Below are 11,802 nucleotides of genomic sequence, written 5' to 3' on the forward strand. Positions count from 1 at the left end.
CTAGTCCGTTAGCTTACGCTAATTAGGTTTTATGCTAAACTGAGTTTGATGTCGCACTCAGTGCAAGTTTCCCTGTTTGACATCACAGCGGGAACAGCCCACGGCGAACAAATGGCAGCTGGACAACTGGTTCAAGAAAGTCAAGTCGCCCCCTGCTTCTCCAGTGGAGAACAGCAGCACGACGCCAACGAAGTATAAGAAAGAGGGGCGAGAAACCGGCTCCAGCAGGATCTACAGTGGCCCGGGTTCAAAAGATGTGACGCCGTCTGCCGGGCGAGACCTTCGGCCAAACCAGAAGGGGCAAGACCGGAGAAATCAGAAGTCTCCCGCTCAGAGCGAGGGGGGGAGTCAGGGCGGGCGGCGAGTGGTGGTGGGCAAGAAGCAGCCTAAAAAGCCAGAGAAGCCGCCCGTGGTTGAGGAGCCGAAGGGTGGGCTCAAAGTGGAGACCGAACCCTCGCCCGAGATCCCGTCGCACCTCAGAGTCCGTGCGCCCAACAAGGGCCCCCGCAAACCCAACATCAAGAAGGAGCCCAAAACCTCCTCTCCTCGACCGGCACCGGACAAACGCAAGAAAACGGCCAGCAAGTCCCGCGAGTTCATCGAATCCGATTCGTCATCGTCGGACTCGGAGGGCAATGAAAGCGTCCCCTCGTCTTCACAGACACCGAGAGAGCAGTACGCAGAGAACCCGTCTGTCCTGTTCTCGCCCATGCTTTCCCCGCTGAGTGACCAAGAAGGCAGACTGCTGTCCAGACTGCTGGTGCAGATCGACCTCAATCTGCTGTCCAGAGTGCCTGGTCGAGTCTACAAGGAAACCGAGGTGAAAGCAGAGAGGAGCTCCCCTCCCGAGGGGAAAGACTTCCAGAAACAGCCGGGAGAAAAGGGAGCCAGCAAGGGGAAGAGGAAACACAAGGTTGGTGGAAGCTGTTTTATGGGGATTTTATTTTGGGGTGTATTTAAAGACACTCCTGCAGCAGCTCTGTCTGAAACGCTCTGTTGTAGTTCCTGTCTCCTTCTGCTCTGATTGGTCAGCTGCTTAAAGCATGTTGAGCATGGGTTTTGGCTGTATGCTTGGTTTAACTGTAAACACACACTATTGTTCAACAGTTTGGGGTCATGTGTGTGTATATATATATATAAAGAAGTCTCTTATGCTCACTAAGGCTTCATTTGCTGTTGTGAGATTTTATTGCAATTTAAATATCTATTTTTTTATTTGAATATATTGTAAAATGTAATTTATTTTTGTGATCAAAGCTGTATTTTCAGCATCATAACTCCAGTCTTCAGTGTCACATGATCTTCAGAAATCATTCTAATGTCAAGATTTGCTGCTCAAGAAACATTTCTGATTATCAATGTTGAAAACCGTTGTGCTGCCCAAAATTTTAATGGAAACAGTGCCAAAAGTTTTCTTTAAAAGATTCTTTGATGAATAGAAAAAATACAGAATTTATTTAAAATAGAAATATTCTGTTTTTGAATTATAAATGTCTTTGTGCCCTTGCTGAATAAACCAATTAAAAAACAAATTGTACTTATCCTAAACTTTTGAATAATAGTGTACCTTTTTATTAAATGTTGTGTTTCTCCCACAGAATGATGAAGATGGTGTCAAAGCAGACAGTAAGAAGTCCAAACTGGATGAAAAGTCATCACACAAATCCAGCAGTAAAGAGTGAGTTCATTCTGCTTTCATCTCACAAATTTTAGAACTGAAAAGCAATATTAATCTCGGTGAACTCTCTGTAAATGCATTATTTAAACATTTTTTTATTATTATTTTAAATCTCAACCAAATGTTCATAAACTTTTGAGCAAGCAACCGGAAGATCTTTGCCTTTAAACAGCTGAAATGTCCATCCAAGAAGGTTTTAGTGAATGGACATCACGTTTTAACAATGTGTATTCCATTTGTGCAAAAAAGACTCGCCAAGGTACACATTTCTTGATGCAAAAATGCACCAATGTGTAATATCCTCTTTTACTTTTGTATACCGGATCACATGTATCTACAGATTGTGCTAAACCATAAATAACTTGTGAATTGTCATTGACTTTTTAAAATGTATTTATTTTATTTAATACAATGGCTTTTCGTTCTACAAAAGCATTAAAATGCATGACGTTGTGCTATACTGTAGTTATTGCCATATTCTTTCATTCTGACCACAAAAATATGCATGCTTATGTAATATGCATGTAAAAATAATGTCTTGAAAAGAGTGAAAGCCTATTTTACATTGCACTAAATTGAAAAGCAGACCATCAGTAGAGTCTTCAGAGCAGTGTTTTCCTCCTACCGAGCTTTGTTCATCATGTTAAATGTTCTCTGTAGCTCATCTAAGCGTGCTCAGGACAAAGAGAAGGAGTCTGCGCCCTCTCCTTCTATCACGCTGCAGCGGACGCCCAAATCAGAGCACCAGGGCCGCAAGCGGACGCTCAGCCAGTCCTCCGCCTCTGTTCCCAGCGGCAAAGACAGCAGCAAGAGCAGCTCCAAACACCGCAAAGGCGACGACAAGCCCCTACGCAGGGATGCCAAGGTGTGTTTACTGTCTCCACCTTCTGTCCAACACATCCTGTATTGTGTGTGTACAGTGACGTATGGAGTGTCTGGAGGGTTTTGCAACACTTATGTAAGAATGCAATACTAAACTGACAGTTGTGTCCCGTCAGCCTCAAAGCAAGGAAAATTCTGTATTTTTAATACGTGCATAGTTTTACATTCTACGTAAATGCATGTACGCCACCTTTTCATTGTATTTGTGTGTCTATGTACGTGCATTTTCTAACTGTTGAGACTTTGTTTTCCCATAGCGAGGGTTTCTGGAAATCCTAATTAAAAACAGAAAGTCTTAATTCATAGTCGTGGTATTAAATATTGCATGCATTGCAAAAAAAAACTTTTTGTTTTCCAATAGAAACATCTAAACATTTACTTGAGGTGCAAATGTAAATTCTTGAAAAACTGAGCAAAGTTAAAGTGTTTAAGCTTCAAACGTCTGTCAGTGGGGACTGAAAACTTGTTTTTTCTTTGAATCCAGTTGATTTTTCTGAGCCAGACAGCTGATGTTCTTGATCAGTCACACACTCACTTCAGCTTGATCAGTTTCTCAGAAAACTAGACTTCTTATGGCATCATAAATGTATCCTGATTTAAGAATCCTTAGACATTTGTCAAGACAACAATGTTTTTTATTATTTTTATTCCCAGGAGAAAAGCTCTAAATCCGAGAATCCCATTGCAGTGCCGCCCCTCTCTGATGGCTCTAAATCTAGATCCAAACTCCTGTTTGAGGACAGGTATGGAGATGTTCATCTTTTGTCTGAATAATTCCTTAAGATCCTTTTACACTGTGTGCTTGTGATAAAAGCTTTCATGTTAATCCGATTTAATGGTCTATTACTTTGAGAAGACCTTTTTTATCATCATGTCACACCGAGAAGCCACACCTTAAAACCTTAAAACAACATGAACACATGAAACATTTGAAACCGACTCAAAGTCTTTGTTTAAAATTTTTTTTTTTTTGAGTGGTTGGTTATATTTGGTTTGTATTATGTCTGGATACACCTTAAAACCTTATTGTTATTTGCTGTGATTATTTCGTTATTTATTATTTTGTTGTGCAACTCTTCCCTCTTAATTTTTGGACACAGTGTTGAAGATTTAGTACTTCTGATGCCACACTCTTTTGTGAGTTAACAGCCTGTCCTTCTTCTGAATTGCAGGGTTCATTCAGCTGATCATTACCTTCAAGAAGCGAAGAAACTGAAACACAACGCAGATGCTCTGGTGAGGCTTTGTTTACTGGCCTACGGGCCTCGATGTGCGTGTCAGATAATCTGCATGATATTTCTGTGACCCCTGACCTTTTGTCTTAGTTCTACATTGAGAGCGACACAACAGGTGCTCTCCTCACACGAAGCACATGGGTCAGTTCTGTTTCTTACTATGAAGGGGTTTCAAGCATCAAAACAAATGTTTAATGCAACCTTAATTTTTTTTTCTTCTGAGCAAAAAATAATTTTATTATTATGATTTACAGAAGACAACCACTATAATGTCATTCAGTGTAACAATAGTTCATATACCAAAAAAATCTTGTCATGCATATTTAAAATAAGAGTCATTCGATGACATTAAAAGACACACAGTGCAGCCCCTAAAATACGAATTAACTGTGGTTTTTACATCTTTACCAGTATTTGCCACGTTTTTATTTTTTAAAATATAAAAGCATTTAGTACAATCACTTTTTCTTTTATATATGAGGTAACACTCAATTCTCACTATTAACTAGTTGCTTATAATAATGCATATTACTAGCATATTGGCTGTTTATAAGTGCACATATTAATGCCTTGTTCTGCATGAACATATTTTAGATCCCTTAATCCTACTTTATACCTAAACTAAAAAATACCTTACTAACTATTAAATAGCAGCTTTATAAATAGTTAGGAGTTTATTGAGGCAAAAGTCATAGTTAATAGTGAGAATTGCTGCCCTAACTAAAGTGTGACCATATATTTTAATAAGTACTGGTCAGTATAATTGCTTAATTTTCATATAAATATATCTGTTACGCTGAATGAAGAGAACATTATTTCACCTGTGTTTTTGACATGTTGTTTAAAGCATTAAAGTAGATGCAATGCTTTACTTGCATTTAACATGCTTTCTATGTATGTATAGAAAAGTACATTTAATTTGATGGGGACACCAAAATGGGACGTCTCGTCTTTGACCCATATGTCAAAAATATGTGTCAGAAATAAATGCATGCATGAAAGCTGAGAATAAAAAAAGACAATTGATTGTCCTTTATAGTGCATTCTCTTTGCATTCTCACATTTCGTGACATGACGTGTGGAGTGGAGCTTAGAAGAGTCTGTATAGAGGTAGTTTTGGCTCTGACGTGCGTCGTCTTTACCGCAGATGGACCGGTTTGAGAAAGCCGTGTACTACCTGGACGCTGTGGTGTCTTTCATCGAGTGTGGAAACGCCCTGGAGAAGAGCGCCCAGGAGGCCAAATCGCCCTTCCCCATGTACGCAGAGACCGTGGAGCTCATCAAGTAAGCTGCCAGAATACATCCTCCAGCGTCCCTTCACTGTGCTTTCAGAGTGTGCTGACAAACGTGTGTGTTTGTGTGTTGTGCAGGTACACTATGAAGCTGAAGAGCTACATGGCTCCGGATGCAACCTCTGCAGACAAAAGGCTGGCGGTGCTGTGGTACGTAGCAGAAACACAGCAGTTCTGCACTTTTAGGTCACAACCATTTTCACTCACAGCAAGGCCAAGCTGCTCTCTAAATGAAGAATATGAGGAGATGACCATGTGGACACAATTGTGTTTTAAATCGATTAATCGTTGTGAAGACGTGGTTTATTTGAGATGCTGTTACTGACACAAACTGTATGCGTTCACAATCTGTAGTAAGGGTAATTTTCTATTTTACTAAAGGAATAGTTCACCCAAAAATGAAAATCCTGTCATTGTTTACTCGTAGTACACTTGTATGAGTTTCTTTGTTCTGTTGAACACAAAAGAAGATATTTTAAAATGAATATTATGCCAATGTTTGATAATCGTCATCATTGTATCATTTTCTGTTTTCTGTTAGATATTTTTGGCAGAATATTCACTTTTGGCAGACTATTCCTTTAAATGTATTGTCAGTGTTTGATGGCAGTTATCTTTGAGTCTAACTGTAGTAATAAAGTAGTGTTTGGTAACGTCTGTGTGTCTCTGCAGCCTGAGGTGCCAAGCGCTCCTGTATCTGAGGCTGTTCAAGCTACGCAAAGAAAGTGCACTGAAATACTCTAAAACACTCACTGAACACTTGAAGGTAACCGGATTTTTTTGTATATTACGACTATAAGGTTGGCATGTCTCAAGGTTCCTCTTCTCAAACTATTTACACATCTACGCTTCAGTTTAAATGTTTTGAGTCTGTAAGATTTTTTGTTTTTGAAAGAACCAAGGCTTGTTTGGTTAAATATCATTATATTAATTATTTTAAAATATTATTACAATTTAAACTGATTCTATTTGAATTTATTAATTGCTTCTCAAGAAATAATTATATTACTTAACTGTCTTTTGATCAGTGTAATGTGTCCCTGCTAAATATAAAAGTATGAAATTTAATTGTTGTTGTTGTTAATGTTTGTCGAAAACATAACATATACAAGATGTATTAACTAAGGTTTTATTTATTTATTGTTTCCAGAATTCGTTGAGTAATACCCAAGCTCCGTCTCCTGGAGTAGCAAAGTAAGTTACATTAGTTTATATTATTATTGTAGATGGTGTACATGTAATAGAAATGTGAGGGTGACCACCCACAACACCATAGCAACCGCATGTCAGTGTGTAACAACACTCAGAACACGTTAGCAACCACATAACAACATTCTGGCAACCCCATTAAAAAAATATATATATTTTTTTTTTATATATATTTTTTTATATATATTTTTATATATTTTTTTATATATATTTTGTATATATTTTTATATATATATATATATATATATATATATATATACAGTATATACACACACACCCCAATGGGTAACTTTATTCCACTTTAATAACTTGCAAATTGACAAAATTGATATTGTTTTTTTTTTTGTTTTTTTTTTGTTTTTTACACTTGCCTTTCTTTCTAAACAAGCGTTAAAACGTGAGGTTGTGCTATATTCTGTACTTGAAATATAAGCCAATATTGCAAAATACACATTTAATGCCATGCATTGCAAAAAATATATGTGTGTGTGTGTATGTATGTGATTATTGTTTTAATCAAACTCTCTTCATTTTGATCAGTTTCTCAGAAATCAAGACTTCCTATCATTTCATTTTGCTTCTCAAGTCGATGTATTTTGATTTAAGAATCTTGAGACTTTTGTACTGAAAACAAGACAGATATACTGATGAAGAACATCACTTTTTTTCATAAATTCCTTATTCAGTTTTATTCTTTACATTTTAAGTCTTAAATTTACCTTCATAAGACCTGCAGAAACCTTGTACATATGCAACTTAGTTTTCATAGTTGATCTTGGTAGTTAGTCTCTTAAACACTTGAGGACAGGAGGAATAGCTCTTCATGCGTCCTGACTCGCTCTCGTCTCTCTCCTCTGTGTCAGTAAAACAGCGGGAATGCCGTCTCCGGTCTCTCCTAAACTGTCTCCGGGCAGTGCGGGCAGCTTCTCCTCCAGCAGCTCCAGCCAGAGCGCCAGCTCCTCCGTCACCATCCCACAGCGCATCCACCAGATGGCAGCCAGCTACGTCCAGGTCACCTCCAACTTCCTCTACGCCCTCGAGGTGTGGGAGCAGGCCGAACAGCTCGCCAAAGAGCAGAGAGGTATCTGTTTTCACTTATGCCTTTTTCCAAATAAAACCAACTCCATCTTCCTGAAGCTGTGCTGAGGTGCTTTTGTGACTGCACACACCCTTTCTGACTTTTCTTCAGTCATTCTGTTTCTAAGCAAGCAGGAATTGTCATGGAAAGCCTTGCATTGTCTGTTGTATTGTTTGTTTATGGTATTGATAGATTGGAAGAAGTTGGATATATAGTACATCTATTTTACCCAAACATACATACAGTACACTCATGTAAAGCAATATATTCTAAATGTATGGTTGTTTTTTTTTTTTATATTTATTATTTGGTTATCATGACAAATGCTAAGCTGTTTATGGAAAGTTGGAAGTACATATATATATATATATATATATATATATATATATATATATATATATATTATATATATATAATATATATATATATATATATATATATATATATATATAGCTCTAATCTGTTAAATGTGACTATAAGGCATGAAGATATTAAGATAATCTAAACATTTAATATTATGACTTTCTGTAAAAACCAGTGTATGTTGTGAAAAATGCTTTATTTATAACTCAGTCTGACTTGATTCTGGCTCAGGATCTGTTCCTGCTCGCCTGCTGAATACTGATCTTTTTCTTCCCAGCAAATGCAAGAATTTTTGTTACTGTTGTTTTTTTGTTTTTTCCTGCTTGCATGAATACACATGTGAGCACCTGCTAGGACTGTCAAGTGTGACTTCTTCTTTTTGGTCTTTTCCGCAGAGTTCTTCACTGAACTGGACAAGGCTATGAGCCCGCTCATCTTCAACACCAGCAGCATGACTGAGCTGGTGCGATTCACGCGGCAGGGCCTGCACTGGCTACGACTGGACGCCAAGCTCATTCAGTAGAGCGGCTCTATCCTATGCCTACGCAAAACACACTCACACTCGATCTGCCTCAGATATCTCTGTGACACTGTGTTCATTTCTACACCAGCTTGCCAAAAATGGAAGCACTCGGTGCCCCGCCCCTCCACCACAGACTCTATGAATATTCATGAGAGGGGAGGCGGCCAAACCGCACATCTGTCAGAGCGTCCACTGCATCGTCCTGCTCATATCATCGGCTCGTTCAGCTAAAAATAAGCCTGGTTTCTTACTTTGACTGTCTTTTTTGTTAATTTTCTGCTAGCTGTAAGCAAACAAGAATAATAATTGGATGTTTATAGCTTTTTATTTCAACCAAAGTACCTCCTTTTAACCAAAGGTGCTTTAAAATTGAGGTTTTCTCCTTTTATCGTTTTATCGTGCCTTGTATTTGATATACAGGAAACTAACTATCTTGAAAAACACATCTAGGAAGGTTTGAAGCTGAAAGAACATCATGCACTCGGCAGATAATGAATGCAGTGCTTGTATACCTGACCAAAAGACTGTTCGGCACCGTATCAAGGCATTATTACTGATCTGTTCTTTAGTTTTTTGGCCTGCCTCATCCACAGACGCCACATCAGAGTAAGTCATGTTTATAGCCGGTCTTATTTGCATACGTCACTACCACAAACACCCAGGCCAAGATTTTTAGACGAAATGTAGCGCTCGCACTCTTTCTCTCTCTTGATTTTCTGGTATTAAACGCAGGAGTATTTTATTACCGTGGCTCAACCTAAAATAGATTTTATTTAGATAACGGCAAATTGTTCCAAGATGCGTTTCACTGTTGAGCATGGATACAGGGTTGCAATACGAGATGAGACGTATTTCTAATGTATATGAAAATATCATATTTAAATATTTAATGTGAGTCTTGAGGTTGCCTTCATAGTGTCACAGTCACCCGTGTGTTGCAGTTCTTTTAAAAGTTCCTGCAGTCATGTGATGATATATTTATGTGTTCTGTTGAGAATAGCAGTTTATATATGTACATATTAGCACAGACCAGTCTGCAATCCATACACTTTGATATGTTTAGCACCGAAAAGAGGAAGCTGGTGAAGTGAAGAGTCAATCCACCGGATACGAAATGCTGGAAACTTAGCGTCTCGTGCACTAGAATCTTTCCTCTAATTGGCTCCTAAACTGTTTTTTCTGTCTATGCAGTGGTTTTTCTTGCTCGTTTGTGCACTAGCTAACGAGGACTCCTGCCAATTGAAATTTTCATCAGTTAAAACAGAAACTTTTAGAGGTTAAACACATAATGGCTGGCGTCTAGATACATCACTAAATGCGCTACCTTGCAGAATACATAATTTTGATTTAGAGAGTCGGTAAATGCATTGTGTTATAGGGGTGAGGTCTGTTAATTGTGCTTTTATGTAAATGAATCCATGCACTAATGTGATTTATGTACCAGATTCATGATAAGAAAGCAACTGCATATGAATATGGGTTGTTAAAATGATTTTCCCTTCGCCTGACATGAATTTGTTGTGCTGTATCCTTCTTTTTTTTTTTCAGTTTTTACTGTTTTTATCTTTTCTACTAGAATTCATGATAGTGCTTTTAGAGGATTAGACTGACTGATTGATTTAAATCCATGTTTAATTATCTGTGTGATCATAACTGTACCCAGGGTGAGAGAGGTTTTATTTTTTTTCATCCAGTTGAAAAATAACACTTGCATGTTTCTATTTAAATACTAAGCTGTACAGATGTACATAAAAATTCTCTTTTAGGGTAAATTTTTACAATGATTAAACATTTATATTGATTGTAAATAGAATGTGAATATATTAAATGCACATTTTCTCTTTTTTTTTTCTTCTTTTTTTCCAACAGAACACTGTATGTTAGTGATGTCAGTACAGTTATGTTCAGATTTCCTGTGCTATATGAACATGGCTTTCTGTCATTCAAGTGATGTTGGTCAGGTTGAAATGCAGTTGACTATAAGAAAGATCTGCCATTAATGACATAGGACTGCTGTCTAATCTTCAAGAGAGAGGAGCTTGATTGTTTTGAGCGGTTCTAGATGTCTGTATGAAGTACTCATTTTAGAGTGATCTCAAAGCAATCATTGGCAAGCAGTATAAAATCAATTTAGTTTTAAAAGTATTGAAAAGATGAAATCTACATATATATATATTCATATATGGATGCAATATGATCTATGATTTAAAGGTACTCTTATGAGCCTCGATTATCCAAACTTGTAATAACTTGTAATTTAAACACTTTTTTTTTTTTTTTTTTTTGGTGAAGTGAGTATTACTAATGGATTTTCTGAGTCTGTTGCGAATCATCTTTGTATTTTGCTGTATTGAGAATAAAATATATATGATTAAAGAGTTTTGACTCTTTCTTTTCTTTCTTTTAAGGTGTTTTTGAGCATGGATGTGAGCACTGAATTTGATGCATAAGTTGGTGAAAGAAATGCATGGTGAAAAATGCACCAAGTGTTTCAGCATTTTAATCACCTTTTCACAGCTCACTTTAATGATTCTGTTATGTGACAAAAGAGGTTTAGAAGTAGGCAGTATTCTGTGCAGTATGAAATCAGGAGAGGTTTAAAGCAGTGCTGGAAATAATTGTCAATTCTAACAGTGTTGGGGAAAGTTACTTTTAAAAGTAATGCATTACAATATTGCATTACTCCAAAAAAAGTAACTAATTGTGTCTGTTACTTTTTATGGAAAAAGTAATGCATTGTTACTTTTGCGTAACTAATTGTGTCCATTACTTTTTATGGAAAGTAATGCATTACGTTACTTTTGCGTTATTTTTCGTCCCCGAAGGACATTATATTTTAGTGAATTTCTCTGAGAGCCTACATGCCACAGCTTTAGTTAAGTACAGAGCACATTCAGGGCTTTTTAGAGAGATCAAATGTTATGGTTTGATAATAAACACTCCCTCTCTTTGGTCTTTAAATATGACTGATATTGACAGAATGATCCAATTTAGCACTCTTGGGAAAATATGAAAATGTTTCGCAATTATTTAAATCTGGCTAATTTTCTAATTGTTTGTTGTAAATAAACATCTCAGAAAAATGTTATGGAGTTTCAAATTGGAATGTTACTTTTTGTTATGACAGGGCGTAATTTTCTGGCATTTTGGGGAAACACAAGAAATTATAGATCAATATGAGATATTCTTATGGTAAGCTGTTACTCCCATTATTACACTTCTTTTTTCTTTGCACCAAGAACACATTAATATGCAAATTAGATGCAGTGTATAGATACATTGTATGTCAATTTATGGACACTTTACTCACATATTTCATAAAGTACAGTAGCATATCAAATCATTCTGTCATGTCTTTCATAACATAGTTGAGAATCATCTTTGTACAAAGTTTGGCTAAAAACAACCTGAAACATAAAAACTGATTGGTGCATAAAAAAATAATACATTGTTTTTGCTGATGCATGCCTCTTCATGTTTATTTATTTATTTATTTTTTGATTAAACTAGTCCTGGCGTCCTCTATAAATGACACAGAATAA

At 36.9% G+C, this 11,802-nt stretch overlaps 1 protein-coding gene across 6 annotated transcripts in view; it reads left to right on the forward strand.

Moving 5' to 3' along the window:
* The window catches only part of aff4 (AF4/FMR2 family, member 4), a 35,502-nt gene extending 24,866 nt beyond the window's left edge, over nt 1–10,636 (forward strand). For 5 of the 6 annotated variants that reach the window (XM_042711249.1, XM_042711250.1, XM_042711252.1 and 2 more), the window contains 12 exons: nt 89–913; nt 1,599–1,678; nt 2,339–2,543; nt 3,215–3,303; nt 3,733–3,796; nt 3,886–3,936; nt 4,943–5,079; nt 5,166–5,237; nt 5,760–5,853; nt 6,238–6,281; nt 7,160–7,377; nt 8,133–10,636. In XM_042711249.1, the coding sequence (XP_042567183.1) occupies nt 89–913; nt 1,599–1,678; nt 2,339–2,543; nt 3,215–3,303; nt 3,733–3,796; nt 3,886–3,936; nt 4,943–5,079; nt 5,166–5,237; nt 5,760–5,853; nt 6,238–6,281; nt 7,160–7,377; nt 8,133–8,260 (2,007 nt within the window). In that variant the 3' untranslated portion in view covers nt 8,261–10,636. The remainder of the gene's footprint in view (nt 1–88; nt 914–1,598; nt 1,679–2,338; nt 2,544–3,214; nt 3,304–3,732; nt 3,797–3,885; nt 3,937–4,942; nt 5,080–5,165; nt 5,238–5,759; nt 5,854–6,237; nt 6,282–7,159; nt 7,378–8,132) is intronic. The other variant, XM_042711254.1, reaches the window with a different exon arrangement.
* Nucleotides 10,637–11,802: the final 1,166 nt, after the last annotated feature.

Source organism: Cyprinus carpio, chromosome A21 (genome assembly GCF_018340385.1).
Source record: "Cyprinus carpio isolate SPL01 chromosome A21, ASM1834038v1, whole genome shotgun sequence".
Classification (NCBI taxonomy): Eukaryota; Metazoa; Chordata; class Actinopteri; order Cypriniformes; family Cyprinidae; genus Cyprinus; species Cyprinus carpio.